Source organism: Pogoniulus pusillus, chromosome 15 (assembly GCF_015220805.1).
Source record: "Pogoniulus pusillus isolate bPogPus1 chromosome 15, bPogPus1.pri, whole genome shotgun sequence".
Classification (NCBI taxonomy): Eukaryota; Metazoa; Chordata; class Aves; order Piciformes; family Lybiidae; genus Pogoniulus; species Pogoniulus pusillus.
Window position 1 is genome coordinate 26,849,949 of NC_087278.1, and position 19,857 is coordinate 26,869,805.

The following is a 19,857-nucleotide window of genomic DNA, read 5'->3' on the forward strand; positions in this document are numbered from 1 at the left end:
ACACAAGCACACATAGGCACACATGCACACACACTTCTGACCCAGATTTGCCAGGGAGGAGGAAAAGGAGACAGGAGGGGTTAAGAGGAATTTTATCTTGTTTTTGTATTTTTGTCTTTTTTTTTGTTCCTGTCAGGTGCATTACCAAAAAAAAACAAACAAAAAAACCCAACCAAACAAACAAAAAAAAAAACCAACCCAAAAGAAAATAAAAGAAAAAAATTATTTCTCTTTAAACTGTAGCACAAAACAACAAAACACATTCACAAGCCACTTGTTGGCACTGTGTACCTGAGTGAGAATTTCTAGAACATTGTAGAACAAACAGCCATAAAGTTTATTTGAAAAAAAAAAAAAGTAATAAAAGGTCGACGGGTAAGACTTCAGTGCTTGGGTATAGCAGCTGAATTACTGGCATTATTTTACCCATAGCTTATATCATTCTGTTGTTGTCGTCGTTGTCTTTGTTTCCTCTCTTCTGAGCCTTTTTTCTTCTGATGCAGGCTGATGTCTATTAGTCAGCTGATGTCCCAACTAGTTAAGACTAAGAGTTAAAGTAACAGTCAGTGTATGAGAAAGTTAATGTGCTTGGCCACTGGCAAGGATAAACCAGATGGGGCTTTATTTATTTTTTCTTTTCTCCTTGAAGTCCTGCAGGTCACGAGATATTTGGACCCTAATCAGTTGGCTTGCCCTGCAATGTGATTTTCACTGTCACTGCCATAGTCTGCATCAGGGTCATCCTCTTCCTCATCGTATTCATCGTAGATTTCTCCATTGACGTCATCGGTCTGCATCTCCTCCTTGATGTGAGGCTCCTCGCCTTTGATGCTGTAAGTGCTCTGGATGACGGGCATCGCGGGCTCCGGGCTGCTGGACACGCTCGAGTGCTCAGAGGGCAGATGTGGGGAAGGCATTCCTGCCATGGCGATGGCTCCTGGGTAGACTACGCCCGCAGTGGCAATAGGAATCTGTGCTTGTTGCCTGCCATGGACACAAAGCAAAAAGACGTTTGAATACTGAAAGGAGTAAAAGGAGGCTACTACAACAACACTTTGCAGACCCATAGCATGCAGAGGAAGGTCCTGGATGGCCCACACAAGACAACCCCTTCCATCAGTATTCCTGACCCACCAACTGATGGTCTTGAAATCAAGCCCAGACCAAGTTCACTGATAAGAAAACCCAATCTCTCTAAAAGTCTCTAACTACGCCTGAACTACACAGCTTCAGCTTGCCTGCTTGTGATGAAAACTTCTTTTTTGGGTACCCCACGAGCTACCAGCCAAAACTAAATGTCCTTTCATTTGTGATCCAACTTAAAAAAACATGTTGAAAATCTTCCTTTTAAGTAATACAAGCTGCTGGCAGAAGTTGACATAAAAGTAACACGCTGCCAAAAGGAAAGACACGGCAAAGGCCAGGTAGTTCCCACAGGAATAGGAAGGTGGTGCAGGAAAGTATCAGTGGGTGAGAAGAAAGCAAGGCAGGGCTCCCCAAAGAGGCAGTTTTTACTCCACATTCACTCAGAGACTTAGCCTAATAATTAGGGAGATGAACAATGGGCTTGCTGAGGGCAACGCGGGTTGAGAGGACGATCACTGAGGGCCTCCAACTGGAAGGTGATAGTTTGCGCAGTGAGAGACACATGTGAAACGCAGAACCTTTGAAGGAAGGTGGATAACACTGGGAAAAGGCAGACTTGAAAAGGAAGCGTGCATTAGTTAAAAATAAATAAAAAGCAAGTGAGCAACATGAGCATTTGAGAAAATCCTCTACAGGATGCCTTTATGTGGCATCTAAGCCTTGGAAACCTGTCCGCAGTAATGAAAGGAGAATTATTCCAGGCCATAGAAATTCCCTTTGCATCAAGAACACTAGCTGTGTTACACCAGTGTTTGTTTCCCTGAGAAGCTTCGGGGTCCCAACAAGCCTAGAGGTTTAGAATTCATGCTCCTTTTGTTTCCTTGCTGCATGAAGTAATTCCATTGCAGTAATACTTTTCAGTACATGCTGCACATTGTAATGTCATCAGCGGTGTGTCCATCTGCACTGAAAAGCCTTGCCACAGGAGACAAGGGCAGAGTCTCCTGAGATGAACATTCTTAATTAAGAATGAAACCCTCCCCTGTTCCCCTGCCTGCCTGTGCCCTGTCTGTGCAGTAAGCCTTGCACAGTACAGTGATCCTGAAAGACTTTCCCCTGCCAAACAGCTTTGTATTTGTTTGGAATTGCTTGCTGCATTTGCAGACACTTCCTGCCTGCTGTTTGAGCAAGGCCTCCCTCTATACAGTCCTTATTTCCATCTTTCTGAAACATGCAGAAGTTGTCTCAGACGAAGATAGAGCTCTTAAAGTAGGTAGCAGATCTAATCTGCATTTTATTCTTAATTCTCTAGGAAGGCTTTTGTTTTCTGGAGTCAGCATTTCTGTAACAAAATTCAGCACACTTAAATTGCTTTTAATATTTAACAATGGGAACACTTTGCACTTAAATGGTGCTTTTCAAATATTAAATCATTTAAGAGCAGTATTTTTCCACTTCTATGGGATGTCCACTCCAAAGGATCTCAAAGCAGTTCTCAGATATAAACTGTGCCAGGGCTCTCAGCAGTCCAGTGCTTGCTGCATTACCATTAAGGATGAGGACACTGAGACAGGGAAGCATTAAGCCCAAGAGCTGCAAAAAATGCCCAGTCCTTCCCACTGTGATGCCTTCAAACAAGCTTTCAGCACATCCCAATAGCAGGCACAGTCACAGCTCTTGAAAAACCAATCACTTATTTCGGTGCCTAGGAGCTTGACTAGCATTTAGAAGTTCAGTCCTAAAATGACCTGTACCAGGAAGCCAACTGCAATGCAGTGACCGCCAGTGTCAAACACCAACCCCACTGCAGACATCAGCTGCACTGTCAGTAACTTGCACAAAGATTTCACCCCAGGTTCAGTGCTCTAATGCCCCTGTGCAAAATTATCTCCAGAAATGTCTTGATTTCAATGTCAGCCTTGTCTGGAAAGCTACATAATGCGCAGAATGTTACAAGGTTAATTTTTTCCCCATGATGAAGCATGCATGTTAACCAGATAAGCAGTGTTTTGGGGGCTCTGTTGCCACCTATTCTTTTTCCAGAAAGTCCCCCTCCTCTTGTTTTAATCTCTTGATGCCAAATGTTGGCTGACTTCCCTGTGTTTGTTTCAGTGCTTACCACTGGGATCACCGGACCTGCCAGCACCACAGGGTTAAGCAGCTCAAATTTCTCTGCTGAGCAGCTTATTATAACAATGCACACTGTAGCTGTTTAAAACACAGTCTGATGACACTTAACAGTTGCTGGACAGATATTCTCTCCTTTATTGCTACTTCTAGCTGGTTTAACTAGAGAGATGTGCAACCCTGTTAATATTAAAATGATTCCAAACTCAGATGAAAATTCCATTATTTCTGAGGGTTGTTCTTGTTTTTGGCTTTGCCTTTTTTTTTTTTTTTAAAGGCCACTGTAGAGCTTTTAATTTTCTGGAGTGCATGCAGAAATAGTGCAGAGCATTTGATGACTTCCAATTCTTTTGATCTGCTGTAACCAAAACCAAGGACTCTTTGCAGAAGGAACACGCATGATACCTTCCTAGGCAGATTTTAAGCTAATCATATCAAGCTAATCTATGAGCTGTTTATCAGAACCAGTCTTCTTGAAATTTATGCTCAACACAAAGCATTGAGCTTACTATACTGGAAGAGACTCCTTAGTATGACAGCTGCCATCACAATGAACAATGCAGACAACTTCATGCCTGATATGAATTAACTGAGCCAAGTCATATTCCAGCTCAAGTTCAGTGTATCCAGCAGTATTTCTGCAGATCACACTGGATGCAAACTTCCATTTTCAGCTTTTGGCTCAAGATGCACTACCACAGATTCTTTCAGATATAACCTCTGAGGCTTCGTAATACAGTAATATTTATAAAGCTTTATTAGAAGACTCTCACTGGAAAATCTTCAGCTTTTTTTTCTTCCTTTTGCATGATCACAGAGGAAATGAGACAGTTGGCCGAAGCTGCAAGATGAGCACACAGCAGAGCCAACAACAACAACAAAAATCCCTAACTGCTTCCCTTCCTCCTGGAAGACATTGTTTTAAAGTATAACTTTCATATTCTGTTAGCAATATATAACACTCCTGCCAATAAAACACAACATTTACCATGCTGAATTAAGAAGCCTCTCTTAAATTACGTTGTCTTTTTTTCCTGAAACAAGAAGTAGATTTTTAAAGGTCTCATACCCAACGTTAAAATACTGCCTCATCTCCTGGCGTCTGTTGCGCATGATAGCCTTGTACTCGCCGATGCGTAACTTCTTGCCGTCTACAAGGCAGGTACGCTTCGGCCGTGGCTTGTATTTGTAGTCTGGGTATTTCTCCAGGTGCTGCTTGCTGAGTCGGGCCTGTTCCTCATAGTATGGCTGCTTCTCTAGGTTTGTCATCGCTTTCCAGCGAGATCCTGTCACACACACACGAAACAATGAGAGATGAGATTCTACTTGTCCACAAACACTGAAAGGCAGTGAAACAAGTAGGTCACCCAGAACAAGACACCTACGGTCATATTGCTCTGGGCTGGGAATCTGTCAGAGCTTCTAGACAGAGGTTAGGTCTTGTTTGTATTTGACTGGTAAACCTCTTGGGGAAGGCCAAAAGGCAGAGAGGGATGATTCTGGAAGTGATGTCTCAATACTTTACTGAAACTTGTCCACATTATAGGCTTTCAGGAGGGAAGTAAATCTATCATCCAGAGAACAAGCAATCTCAGCACTATCTATGTATAAATCTTTGGTTTAGGAAACAAGGAGAATGGCCAAAGACCCCTTAAAAACACAGTCTGCTTTGCTAAGTCATCCCCACTTTCCTTTGGCAGCTGTCACTTCTTGTTCTAGAGCAGACACTATTCCCATATGCTGCGTTCTAGCTGTCCTGCGCCACCGTGGCAGAGACTCTAGATATACAACTAGATATATGTCTACAGCTTGGTCTTTCACAGAATCATAGAATCAACCAGGTTGAAAGAGACCTCCGAGATCATCCAGCCCAACCTATCACCCAGCCCTATCCAATCAATCCCCTGGTCCAGATCAGCACCAAATGCCACCTTTTTCTAGATTCCAGCTTTGTGAGTGCAGTACAAACTGATTGTAAATGCTAAGCTTCTGGGCACAGGAGCCTGCAAAGTCCCTGAAGAAATGCCTCTAAAAGCCAGAAACTATTTCATGTGTGTTAGCAAGGTTTTAAAGCCAAGACTAAGTCTTGGTGAACATGGTCTGCCCCAACTCAGAACATTTAATATGTGTCATGAAGGAAAGAGCCCTGGGATATTAGCACACCTCTCCATACAGCTGCACTATGGCTTCACTGCTGGCAACTCTGTTTCTGACACCCTGCCTATGTTAGTGTGGATATTTGAGTTAGGGAAACATTGAAGACTTCACAATTGTTTTCAAATGCCTCTTGACATTTATAAACTAATATTTCTTAAAGGACATAATATGGGAGCAGAAACTAAAACTTCTTGAATCAGATATCCTATTTTATTTTTCCATGAACTACTGAAGTGTTTCAGGGTAAGATACATTTCAAATAACAGAAATGTGGCCTAGAAGAAAAAAAATCTTGGAAAATAGTTGATTTTCCCATTGGGAGAAAAAAAGAATTTAACTTGTTTCTCAATTTAATGGGTTCATAATGTCTTATGTCATACTTGACTTCCTCTTGTTCATTTGTGATGGTTACTTACACTGTATTTAGCTCATGCTATTACTCAGGCTGGTCTTAGCTCACTGTGCCCCAAAGACTCGCAATATGGAGAGTGCAGTTAGCCCATCCCAGGAAAGAAAACAGTTTGACTCCCCTCAGAAAGGCCCCCCAACTTCTGATTATTGACACAATTTCTCCCACTGCTCTTGGAATCTTTATTCCAAGCTGCAGTTTGAGCTGCTGCAGTGAAGGGTGACCTTACACCTGAAGATAACTGATCCATGAACAATGATGATGTTGTTCTGAAAAGGAGCAATGAACACCCCCTTACTAACAAACACTACTTTGGAGTCAGAACCGCCACTTATGATGACTTTTACAACACGTAAGACGGAGAGAATCTCTACTTAGCTCTGGAATGGGAAAGAGTTTGCTTTCATTGTTATTAGCTTGGGCATGGTACCATATCAGTGTCATTGCCTGGTTTCTGAGATTCAGGCTAAAACTCCTGCATGGCACTTTGTGTGTTACACAGCTTCTGTGCACGGAGCCCTGCAGCAGGACTCTGTGTTACACAGGGCAGCAAACCTTTGTGGCCAGAATCCTGGTCAGTAGCTTTGTCTCCTGCAGAGACATTATTCCAAGCTTTTTCTGGCAAAGAGAGTGGCTATAAAAAGTGACAACAACTTTCCACACGTAGTATCTCCTAGATTTTGGGCTAAAAGACACAGTGATAAACATGTGGAGACTGCCAAAACATTTAGCACTTACTAATGCTGCCTAAGATGGAAACATAGATAGGCTTTGCGTTGAACAATCTTACAAAGCCAGAGCTCTGCTGCAAGATGCCTACATGTAGGTGTGCTTTCCAAGTGTACCTGGTACACACTGGCACAACGAGGTTTTAGCATATGAAGAAAATAATAAAAATTAGTCTAAATCTGGAGTCCTCTAATCATAGATCTGCTGAAGTCTCAGTGTCTTAAAAAACCAGCACCATTTCTTGCTGCTGAATCAGCCAGGACACCTTCCACTCCTCATCAGATGGAGAGGGCAATATAATAAAAAGAGATGAGGCAAAGGCAGGGGTACTTAACACCTTCAATGCCTCAATCTTCAATAGTGGGACAGGTTGTCTCCAAGAAAACTGGCTTCCTGAGCTGGCAGATGGAGTCAGGAACCAGTATAGTCCCCTTGTAATCCAGGAGGAAGAAGTAAGGGACCTGCTGAGCCACTTGGATCCTCACAAGTCCATGGGATGAGATGGGATACATCCTGGGGTGATAAGAAAGCTGGCAGACAAGCTGTCCAAGCCACTCTCCATCATTTATCAACAGTCCTGGCTCTGTGGAGAGGTCCCCAAAGGCCAGAAGCTGGCCAATGTGATGCCCATCCACAACAAGGGCCAGAAGGAGGAACTGGGAAATTACAGACCTGTCAGCCTGACTTCAATGCCAGGCAAGGTGATGGAACAGGTTGTCTTGAGTGCCATCACACAGCACCTACAGGAGATGGTCAAGGGATCAGGCCCAGCCAGCATAGGTTTAGGAAGGGCAGGTCCTGCCTGACCAACCTGATCTCCTTTTATGATCAGGTTACCCACCTGGTGAACATGGGGAAGGCTGTGGGTGTAGTCTACCAGGACTACAGCAAAGCCTCTGACATCATCTGCCATAACAAGCTCCTGGCAAAGCTGGTAGCTCGTGGCTTGGACAGATTCACTCTGAAATGGGTCAAGAACTGGCTGGAGGGCTGGGCCCAGAGAGTGGTGGTGGATGGTGATGCAGCCAGTCACTAGTGGTGCTCCCCAAAGATCAGTGCTGGGCCCAGTCCTGTTCAATATCTTTACTGATGATCTGGATGAGGGGATTAGGTCCAGCATCAGCAAGTTTGCAGATGACACCAAGCTAGGAGCAGGTGTTGATCTGTTGGAGGGGATGGAGAGCCCTGCAGAGGGACCTGGACAGGCTGGATGGGTGGGCAGAGGCCAATGGGACAAGATTTAACAAGGCCAAGTGCAGGGTTCTACAGTTTGGCCACAACAACCCCAAGCAGAGCTACAGGATGGGGACAGAGTGGCTGAGAGCAGGCAGGAAGAAAGGGTCCTGGGGCACTGGTGAAGACGAGCCAGCAGTGTGCCCAGGTGGCCAAGGGAGAGCCAATGGCATCCTGGCCTGCATCAGGAGCAGTGTGGCCAGTAGGACAAGAGAGGTTATTCTTCTCCTGTACTCAGCACTGGTCAGGCCACACCTTGAGTGCTGTGTCCAGTTCTGGGCTCCTCAATTCAAGAGAAAAGTTGAGAGAAGGGCAACAAAGCTGGTGAGAGGCCTGGAACACAAACCCTATGAGAAGAGGCTGAGGGAGCTGGGGGTGTGCAGCCTGCAGAAGAGGAAGCTCAGGGGTGACCTCATTGCTGCCTACAACTACCTGAAGGGAGGTTGTAGCCAGGTGGGGGTTGGTCTCTTCTGCCAGGCAACCAGCAACAGAACGAGGAGATGCAGTCTCAAGTTGTGCCGGGGGAGGTCTAGGCTGGATGTGAGGAGGGAGTTCTTCACAGAGAGAGTGATTGGCATTGGAATGGGCTGCCCAGGGAGGTGATGGAGTCACCGTCCCTGGAAGTGTTGAAGAAAAGACTGGATGAGGCACTTAGTGCTATGGTTTAGTTGATTGGATAGGGCTGGACTGGATGATCTTGGAGGTCTCTTCCAACCTGTTTGACTCTATGAGGCATTGGAACAGGCTGTCCAGGGATGTTTTGGAGTCACCATCTCTGGAGGTGTTCAAGAAACGTGTGTACACAGCACTCTGGGACAAGGTTTAATGGCTATGACGGTGTTGGGTCGATGGTTGGACTCTATGATCTAAAAGGTCTCTTCAAACCAAAACAATTCTATGCTTCTATGATTTGATATTTTTGAATAATAAAGTTGAAAATGCTGGTCTTCAAACAAATCATAGAATGGTTTGTGTTGAAAAGGACCTCCAAAGGTCATTTGGTCCAACTTCCATGCAGTCAGCAGGGACATCCTCCACCAGATCGGGTTGCTCACAGCCTTGTTGAGCCTGACCTTGAATATCTCCAGGGACGGGGCCTCAACTATCTCCCTGGGCAACCTGTTCCAGTGTTCTTGATGTTTGATTTAGATGCTGTGAGGGGATCTGCAATGAAGGAACTCAGATATATTTTGAAACAGATGGACAGGCAGAAAGGTAGAAATTAAAATCAGTTGTTGCAAAACTGCCAGGAAAATGTTCTACCCCAGCACAACTCCTCTCTTGCGATGCTGGCTCACTTGCTTGAATCCTACAGTCAGATCTGGGCAGGCAGATTCCTACCCCCTCATGTGAAAAGATTTGTAAATAGTGGGTGAAGTTAGGCAAACACATTAAGTCTTTGCAAGATCAGGGTCAATAAAATTGAAATTTGATGCATAACATTTGTACATATAGCTACACATACAATATTTATACATAAATGTCATTTATTATGGTTTTCTTTCCTAAGCTGCAAACTCAGGAAAACAAAAATTGTGGCAACCTCACCTCTCTTCATAGCAAATTTTTAATAGCTGCCTTCTGCAGTGCTATCTTTTCATACTATGACTTTACCATTTTCACAAAATATACTAAATACATTTTGCTTGTGTGTTCAGAAGTATCTCTACAACAACCCCATGCAGAGATACAGGCTGGGGTCGAAGTGGCTGGAGAGCAGCCAGACAGAGAGGGATCTGGGGGTGCTGATTGATACCCACCTGAACATGAGCCAGCAGTGTGCCCAGGTGGCCAAGAGAGCCAGTGGCATCCTGGCCTGCATCAGGAATGGTGTGGTCAGCAGGAGCAGGGAGGTCATTCTGCCCCTGTACTCTGCACTGGTTAGACCACACCTTGAGTCCTGTGTTCAGTTCTGGACCCCCCAGTTTAGAAGGGACATTGAGATGCTTGAGCGTGTCCAGAGAAGGGCAACGAGGCTGGGGAGAGGCCTTGAGCACAGCCCTACGAGGAGAGGCTGAGGGAGCTGGGATTGGTTAGCCTGGAGAAGAGGAGGCTCAGGGCAGACCTTATTGCTGTCTGCAACTACCTGAGGGGAGGTTGTAGCCAGGAGGAGGTTGCTCTCTTCTCTCAGGTGGCCAGCACCAGAACGAGAGGACACAGCCTCAGGCTATGCCAGGGGAGATTTAGGCTGGAGGTGAGGAGAAAGTTCTTCCCTGAGAGAGTCATTGGACACTGGAATGGGCTGCCCGGGGAGGTGGTGGAGTCGCCGTCCCTGGAGCTGTTCAAGGCAGGACTGGACGTGGCACTTGGTGCCATGGTCTGGCCTTGGGCACTGTGGTAAAGGGTTGGACTTGATGATCTGTGAGGTCTCTTCCAACCCTGATGATACTGTGATACTATGATCATAAATAACTGAACCAACAATGCTGTTAGAATAAACCTTCCAAAAGGGCCCATTTTCTGATGGAAACCCCTTGCTTTTTACATTTTACCATTTTCATGTCTTTTCTTAGGAACACACAAATTCCAGACAGCTCTTTGATCAGTCTTAATCTGAAATTTTCAATGTCTGAAGAATTCTGATCTTTGAATTTTTGCCCACAGGCACTATAAGCTATGAACGACTAAGATCAACCAACACACTAAAAGCAGTTGGAGAAAATGCACCTATAATACTTTATCTGCCGTTGGTTTGTGTGCCTATGAAGAGGCAGGCACAGGTATCTATGCACAGCACCAAACCTGAGCACAAACAAGGCGTGACTGAAGAATCTTGAGAAATCTTTCTTTTCAAGAGAAGATTTACACTCTTGAGTGAGCTTTCTCCTCACCATCTGTGATGGAAAGCTTTGAGTGGGTCAAGTATGCAAAGCTTTTCTCCTTGATTATGAGAACACAAACCCATTCCCCTCCCTGGAGATGCCTGCATAATGACACGCAGGGTTCTGGCACAGTTCTGCCTGATCTGGTGGCTGAAGCACTTAGAAAATGAATGAGAGAATTCTAAGATTTCAGTAGCACCAAACGTGGCTCCTGTCCTCAAAGTGAACCAGGGCACTTAGAGCCGTGTCTGCACCATGGCTGTGGAGACAGCTGTACAGCCCAGCTACTTTTTGTCTAGGGCAGAAAGGAGATTCTCCTGTGTGTGCCACGACACTTGTGCTTGGGCACACACATGCATGCACGAGGTGTGGTCAGAAGCTCTGTTTACCACTGGTTTGATGCCAAATTTCACTCTCTCTAGATTTTTCATCTCTTTATAACTGTTACGGTTTAAGGCTTAGCTTATTTTTTGAGTGTCTAACTGTAAACAAGGGATGGACTTTCCAGAGATGCTGAATAGAACACAAAAGGTAAAAAAAGTAAATAATTGATTATTGGATGCAAAAAAGAATAAGAAAGATAAATTTGTATGATTCCAAGTGCTTGCTGGTGGGGATAAAATTCAGTTGCATAAACAATTCTCTCACTTTCTTCTTCGTGCCAGCTCTGTTTTGCATAGCTCCTTTATCTCTGTCCTGACCTTCTTGCTGGTGCAAACTGTCTAGGAGGGAACAGGAGAAGGAAAGAAGGGGGGGAGGGGAAAGGAGGAGGCTGTTGGAGGTCCCTCTGGTTTTGTCCAGAGGGGTGATTGGGATCCTTAAGAGAGCCCTTGTGTTGTCTCTACTTTGTAAATATCTGTAAATATATATTTGTAAGTATACATTTATAGATGCTTGAGTGTGTCCAGAGAAGGGCAACGAGGCTGGGGAGAGGCCTTGAGCACAGCCCTATGAGGAGAGGCTGAGGGAGCTGGGATTGGTTAGCCTGGAGAAGAGGAGGCTCAGGGGTGACCTTATTGCTGTCTACAACTACCTGAGGGGAGGTTGTGGCCAGGAGGAGGCTGCTCTCTTCTCTCAGGTGGCCAGCACCAGAACAACAGGACACAGCCTCAGGCTGTGCCAGGGGAGATTTAGGCTGGAGGTGAGGAGAAAGTTCTTCCCTGAGAGAGTCATTGGACACTGGAATGGGCTGCCCGGGGAGGTGGTGGAGTCGCCGTCCCTGGGGCTGTTCAAGGCAGGACTGGACGTGGCACTTGGTGCCATGGTCTGGCCTTGAGCTCTGTGGTAAAGGGTTGGACTTGATGATCTGTGAGGTCTCTTCCAACCCTGATGATACTGTGATTATATTTTATGCTTTTACATTTTAGTTTTCCTGTAAATATATAGCTTCATTTTGCTTCCAAATCTTCTGAGCTAGTCTAGTGATTTTAATTTGAGAGGCTAATTTTATCCTTCCACCGTAACACTGCCTAACTTTTAGTCCATTTGACATTTTCAAATTGACTACCCGAATTGGGCTGATTTTCCATTTAAAAAGTCCCCTCAGATATACAGGCACTTGTACAGGTTTGTATTCACACACTTACACACATGCATGAAAGAATTTCTAATGATTTTATCTGACTTCATCTTTTCCTAATCTCTTTATGGAGATTTCTCAGTGAAATTAATTAAAATATTTACAAAAATATCTAAACAATGCATTATTAAATTGATAGGGTCCAGCAGACCCATTTTAGCACTTTGTTAACATTTACTTAAAAAAAAATCATTATCTGCAAGTTTAAGTTGCAATGAACAGATGGATGACAAACGTATGCACAGATGAATTTAGTGACAAATCCATGTATCTAATTTTTATGCTCAAAACATAATACCACAGTGTCAAACATAATCCCTAGAGAATTCTAGTGCTGGGAAGGGCATCTCATCTCATTTTACTATACAAATGACCCTCAACCAACAACAACTCCATCTAAGCTACTGCTCGTGACAATGAACTTCCTGACCTCGGTGTGTAAGTGTGCTGCTGAAAAAAAAAGGGTATGGTAAAATGGTGGCTCTTTAATAAGAAGACCTTAATACCTGGCTGAACTGAACTGTAAGCTTGTAGTTGCTCACCCTGCACCAGCTAGCAGAGAGCTCCCTGCTGACTTCAAAAGACCAGCCTTTGGTAGCTGAGAAGACCTTTGTAACATTTCTGACAAGAAAGAAGATGTCAGGACATCCCTCTCCATTGCATAGGTGGAATAAGAAAATTAAATGTGATGCTGGAAAGAAATAGAAATATCATCTCTTACTGCCTCAGACCTTGCTTTTCCCCATATCTGGCAGCGAAACAGAAAGAGTTTGGAGTCAGCTATACTGTCTGTCACCTCAACAGGATCTGTAATGAATTTGCACATTTTACTCCAACAACTGTATATCTAATCAGAAAAAGATGTCCCCATATCTCCCTGATCTAGCGCCAAATAGTAAAAGGTGATTCCTTATGTTAACAATTTCAGCAGAATGGCTTATTAAAACCAGATTTTAGGGTATTATAAAATGCTTAGAAGCCCTTTAAAATGTCAACCAGGATCCCCAGAGACTGCGTAAAATGTCAGCCCAGCTCAAGCGCCTGTTTTAAGCAGAATGAATTAGCAGCGTGCTGTTGGAGGTTGTTATCCAAAACAATCAGTTAAGAAGGAAAACATCAAGCTCTCTTTGTACTTTCTATATGAAAAGGGCCATTCAGAATGATCTTGTAGATTTCTGAAGCTGATTATTTAAAAACAGGTTGAACCAGGTCTACTCTCAATTTAGAAACAGACCAAAACTATTACTGCCCTGTCCTCAGCCTAATCACATCATACACCTCTGACCAGTATAATCCCTTTTAACCAGTATAAGGTTATTTTACCATCAACATAACCAATTTAGCTTTCTAATCCTGTCCCCATAACTAATCTAATCATCTCATGCCACCCTTTTAATCACGGGTTAATATCATCACATCTGCCATCCACAGCCAATACATTCTGCTTCTCTGACCAATTTATCTCATTTCCACTTGCCCCCTGCTAACTTTTCATAATAGCACTCTAATCAAGCTACACTTCAAACCTTTGACCAGTCTCAGCATATTTATCAGCCCTGCAGTTGGTTAATGCTGCCATAACAACTGCACAACATCTCTCGAGTTGTCTGCAAGACCAATGAGACCTGCAGCCCAGGTAAGCATGTTCCCTGCTTAAGCTTCTAGCCACCAGACTGAGGAATGCTGAAGTCCCATAAAGCAGCCTTTACCAAGACAAATGCAACATCTCCAAACTGGTCACAGATAGGTTTTTTTTCCCTGTAGAACAGTAACTTATTTGGTTCAGTGATCCCCATTCACCTTTCTGGACCACTCAGCACATCATGGAGGAGCAATGTAGGAGAGAATGTGGCCCTGGGATTCTAAGCAAGTAGTGAAGAGTTGGAAGACTATGACATGAAATGCAGTAGCTGATATGTGTGACAAATACTGCTTGGGATGTGAAGAGTAGAGGACATGGAAATGAGATAGGAAGTTTCTTTTCTTGATTTCAGGAGTCTTTTCAGAATATTTAGAATAAAAGCAGCTCATGATTGAAATAATAAAGGGAAATTAATGTAACAGGAACATAGTAAGAATCCTTTAAAACTGACAGTACATAAAATAAAAAGAAGTACCTTAGGACACTGATTTGAACAGAAAGTACTACACCATAAATCAAATACGCCCATGTGCTACCCCAAGGAATCTAGTTAGATGAAACATGTGGGCAAATAAACAGCAGCAGTTGTTTTGTGCTTGTTCAAAAGCATAATGAAATAAGCTGGTGTTGTCTACTCAGTTTGAGTTCTTCACCAAAGCCACCATCACAATCTTAAGAAATTACAAAGACACAAGAACATTTCAGGTGATGGTTAACATACAGTGCTAGGCAGGACAGTGGAAGCTTGTACCACTGCTGCCCTTGGTGCAGTCACTAAGTAGTAAAGACAATAATTCTGTTGTGTCAAGTGCTCAGATCTATTCAGTCAGAATTTTCTTTTGAGTATTAATACAGAAAGAAGAGTGCTCTATGATTCTTACCTAATATCTTGCTGATATTGGAGTTGTGCATGTCAGGGAAGGCTTGAAGTATCTTCCTCCGTTCATCTTTAGCCCACACCATGAATGCATTCATTGGGCGCTTGATATGGGGCTCGTTGCTACCACGGCCTCTGGATTCCCGATAAATTCTGGACTCTGAAACTCCTGCACTTCCTATAAAGAAAAACATTCACAGCTTGTGTGTTGTATATTGTATAGTTTTCAGTATCATGAAGCAGAGACTTGATGAAGTTTCACTTTTTTTATCACAAAGCATTAACAGCTTTTCTAACCCATCTTTTACTACTTAAATAATAGAAATAATACTTCTCAATGCAGACTTTCTTTTACTTTCTTGTCTTGCTTGCAGAATGCTGGTTGCATCATGTTACTTAGCTTCAGTGATATACAGCAACATCAGCCATTTTGTCTTCAGCAGTACTCTAACTAGCACATGACTATTTACAAATCTGCCTGCTTCTGTGCTCATTGCTCCACAACACAAGCAGCAGAAGAAAAACAAATCAATATTACTCTTGCTTTATCAGACCAAAAAAGTTCCTCCAAGACGTGGAGTGTGAAACAGGTCTACATCAGGCTTATAATTCACGGACTTACTGTGTGATTTCCTTTGTCTCATATTTATTTGCCTCCCTTACTCAATTTTAGCATCAGAAATATGTAATTGTTCAGTCTTGAAAACTGTAGTGCACAGAGAAAGCTCCAGAGTTACAACACCACATGATGAATCAGTTCTTTCTGCCTCATTTCATAGACACTTATTGCTAACCACTCTAACTCCTCATAGGCACTTGGATTCTCCTCCAGACCTTGTTGACATGTACACACGGATCTGGAACTAAGGATAAGCCATTTGTACTGACCATCAGAATCTCCACTCATGTTGAAATCCATCATTGCATGGCTAAACTTCCCGTCTTCACTCTGTTTTACTGCCAGCTGCTGAGTCAGGGTCTCCAATGTTGTTTTGTCCTGTGTGGGCAAGATGACAGGATTTGGATCAGGAAAATAATTAAACATTGTAACTGCAAAGGTCATAGGTAATTTAGCAGGTTGATAGGGGAGCTGGATAACAATTCGTTCACAACAGTTTACCGTGCCAGGTACTTAAGAATAGTTAATAACACTTTTTCCTGGAAGGGATATCATTGCAGACTCTACCAAGTACTCTTTAAAACATGATTATTAGCGAGTGATGAACAAACTTCATGGCGTTGAAATGTTTGGTTTAGTGAGGCAGGATAAAACTGGCTGCACATCTGAAGAATACCTCAACTCCCTGTGTCCCTGGGACTGAAAAGCTGGACTGAAAGTTTAGATGATACATGTCTTTTGCAATGTATTTATCGTTTTACTCTATTTCCAGTCTGCACTCAAAGTGCCGAGCCGTGGATGACATTGCCCTTTTTCCTTGAGAGGCAATATTTTAGGAAGCAATCCATAGAGGAACCCCCCCACACTCTATAGTTCAAATTTAATCAGGCCTCAGGAAAGGGCCAGTCTGAACTAAACATGATACTTGGGCAGCAGTTTGTGTTCTTGTCCAGACTGTTTTGCCCAAGCCTACTGACACCCCGTCCGTCATTCATCTAGTCAGAACTATCTGTGAACTCCGGATTGCAACAGGCTGGAGTGTGCTGCCAATTAATCTGTCAGGCTGCAGCGGTGTCTAAAGACATTGCCAGAACAACATGCCAGGGCCATTAATTCCAATGTTCTCTTCAAAACACCTCACTTCCCCCTGAAATGTTTGACTTTACAAATACAAAGGTGTTCCATTTCCCAATTGTTTTTATTTTCCCAGTGACTCTTGCTTATAAACATTCTATCTTCCTGACAATCATCTGTTTAAAATTAAACCTTTCAGGAAAGCAATACTAACATTTCAAAATGTTAGGCACTGAACCTTCTGCAAAACTAAGAAAATGACATGATATGGCATGATAATAAAGTGGCTCCAGTTGAAAAAATACTTCTAAGCCGTTTCCTGCAAGAAAGATTGCTGGTTTGTTGCTCTGTTCCACTCCAGATGTCTGCTAAAGATCAACAAACTAAACTAATGTGCAGATTTCACATGACAACCAGACACTTTACAAGTATTCTATGTAGCCTAAAAATGTCACCAGGTTGTATTATAGAAGAAAACACAAAAGAGAACAATGTGAATACAGAAACAGATCCTGCAGTGTGATGTCCCTGCATCTGCAACTCAATGAACAGTTCAAATTCATGTCAGTCATTTGGCAAAGATTTTCTTGAGACAGTTAGAAATGAGGCTGTTCAATTTCACATGCTCACACAGTTTAAGGAACAGGAGGTTAACTTGCCTGCTCCTCACAGTCATTTTCATTGCAGGTCTCTTTTGCAGTCCTGGTATTCTGTCTATAACCAGGCACCTCTCCGTCAGAAGTGTGCAAGATGACTTATCCTCTTGTTTTTTGCAGGAAAAGCTCATGCAGCAGGGTCTGCCTATCTCAAGCAAAAGGGCTTCTCTAACACTACCCGGAAGAGCAGATCCAGAAAGCCTGGAGAAGCTTCAAACTATTCAGGCACTTAGCTTCACCAAACTCTTTGATCTACTGCTTTTAGCTCATCTCTCATTTCTAAAGCAGCCTGTCAGCATCAGGAATAAGATGACTTTGTATTTCTTCCAAATCCCTCTCAGATATATAATGGAAGTCAATATTTTTTTCCTTGTAGAAAAAAAAAATACCATCAACTTCCTAGTGACAGAGTTCAAAATCTGTTGTCAGAAATCATTTAAAATGCTGACACTGACCTAAAATATAAAAGAACATCTCCTCCTGTTGTGCATGTTATGGGGGAGGTGAGTTATTCTGTTGCAGACTTTTCTTGAATCATGTATAAACCTCTTAGAGAAACAGAGCTGGGAGCGCAAAGGGCACAGGCTTAACAGCTTTTTCTGTATGCAGTAAATGCAGCTGTGGAAGTTGGAGGCAGTTACATTCAGAACCACACTCTGACGACATGATCTGATTGAGTCTTAAGGTCAGTGAATGCTCCAGCGTGCTGTCTGCAAGGGACACGCTAGCTATGGCTCGTTCATCAGAGTTTGACTCAACAGGCCTGCAGATGCTCTGCCACTATCCATCTTGAGCAGTTTTGCATTTTGAGGCACGGCCACATTAGATGAAGTGAGAGAGTGCAGGCAAGATCAAAAAGGGGGTACACAGAGTGCCAGATAAGTGCTGAGATCCCAGGCTGCACTGCTCTGCCCCAGACAGCTGAAATACCGGTGAGCTGGGAGACCACTCTTTCAAGGTGCTGACAATTTTCTCCCTGCTACTTAAAACCAGACAGTAACAGTGTAGTACAAGCAGTAATGATAAGGTGACAGTTATAAGGAACTTCCACAGGATGTTGCTCTTGAAACAGAGCACGTTAAAACAGCCAGCTGTACTTCTCTGTATTAATGTTTAGAAATACTTAAGTTCAAAAAGTACTCAGGCAAGAATCAGCCTACAGACTGCTGTCTCCTAAGCCTCTGCAACAGCGTTAGGAGAGCAGAAAGAAATCAGTGAAACCCTGGCAGGCTACAAAAGCTTGACTACACGTAAGTGATGCTCCCATCTCCTATGCTCTTCCCATTAAACATATGGCAGCTGACTTTCCCCAAACCTGATGCACAGAAACACTTTCACAACTACAAAATATTTAAGAGGGGATAAGCAGCATTCACATGTGTTTTTGCTCGAGAGCATTCGGTTGATGACTCATTGGGTTTTGTTTGATAGAAGCATCTCTTTACCTTTCAGTTTATGGTCAAAGTATTTATGGAAGCTCCAAAGAAACAAATGTTAAAAAACCCAAAGCACTCTCTGTTGACATGGCCAGTCCAGTCTCCACTCACAGAACCTGTTTAAGAACTTCAGACAAGAGGTCCACAATGGTTTCAAATTTTTACAAAAATATGGTCTATTTATCACTGTCACCTTGATTCAACAGCAAATTACATCTTCTTAGAACTGCCATTGTCCACTGTGTTGTATCAGCTGTGTAAACAGCTGCAAACTGCTGTACCATCCAGTGCTAAAAGGTGGAGTACACACCTGTTGGGTTCAGTAGCACACTTAGAACTGTCAGGGATGGAAAGGACCTCAAGAATCATCCAGTTCCAACCTCTCTGCCATGGGCAGGCTCACTTCACACTACATCAGGTTGCTCAGAGTCCCATCCAGCCTAGCCTTAAAAACCTCCAGGGATGGAGCTTCGACCACCTCCCTGGGCAACTTGTTCAGTGTCTCACCACCCTCATGGTGAAGAACTTCTTCCTAACATCCAATCCGAATCAATCGACTTCTAGTTTTGCTTCAATAATGCAGGTATCACACAGCACTAGAATTCAGGAGGCAGTGGCATATTCCTGGACGTTATGTTGGACTACACTTTTAAATTATTTTAACATTTTATCAAGCTCTACATCTAATTGTCTTGCTAGCAGAGAAAAAAAAGGGCAAAAGAGATCAGCTGACAAAATTGCACGTTTTCAGGTTTTGAAAGCCACATGAGAATAACCAGAATGGTAAGCCCTTCATTTCAGATTTTCCCCACACATCAAAGGCATAAAATACTCATCATACTATGAGCAATGCAACCTAAACCCAATCATAGAATCAACCAGGCAGGAGGAGACCTCCAAACTCATCCGGTCCAACCTATCACCCAGCCCTATTCAATCAACTAGACCATGGCACTAAGTGCCCCATTCAGGCTTTTCTTCAACACCTCCAGGGATGGTGACTTTTGGGAAGAACAGGCAAGGTTGGTCCAAATCTGAGGAAGTGGTGTAAAAAATTGTTTGTTGGGACCTGCTAAAAGCCATGCAGCACAAAGCAGCAAAAAGTAACAGTAAGGAATCCTTCTGCTCTTGCAAAGAGAACCACAGAGATCTCTTGCTAAAGAAGAAGCAATCCTTCGTTTCTTCTAAACATTTGCATTTTTGTTCAGGCCCCAGAGTCTGCAAGACATCTTATAAACACATTTTTTCCTCTATGAAGAACTTCAGCGGAGGTTGGAAAAACTATCCTAATGGTCATTTCTATCAGATTGTAGGAGAGGCTCTCCACAGGCACAGTGAGAGTTCTGTTGTCTGTATCATTTAAAATTGTAATGGGCAAACCAGGAGAAGACAATACTGTAGACAGCCATCA

At 43.3% G+C, this 19,857-nt stretch overlaps 1 protein-coding gene across 15 annotated transcripts in view; it reads right to left on the reverse strand.

Annotated features, from left to right (window-relative positions):
• Nucleotides 1-313: 313 nt before the first annotated feature.
• SOX5 (SRY-box transcription factor 5) overlaps nt 314-19,857 on the reverse strand; it is a 371,094-nt gene continuing 351,550 nt past the window's right edge. For all 15 annotated transcript variants that reach the window (XM_064155975.1, XM_064155969.1, XM_064155972.1 and 12 more), the window contains 4 exons: nt 15,550-15,658; nt 14,666-14,839; nt 4,283-4,499; nt 314-984 (listed from right to left, as the gene is read on the reverse strand). In XM_064155975.1, the coding sequence (XP_064012045.1) occupies nt 681-984; nt 4,283-4,499; nt 14,666-14,839; nt 15,550-15,658 (804 nt within the window). In that variant the 3' untranslated portion in view covers nt 314-680. The remainder of the gene's footprint in view (nt 985-4,282; nt 4,500-14,665; nt 14,840-15,549; nt 15,659-19,857) is intronic.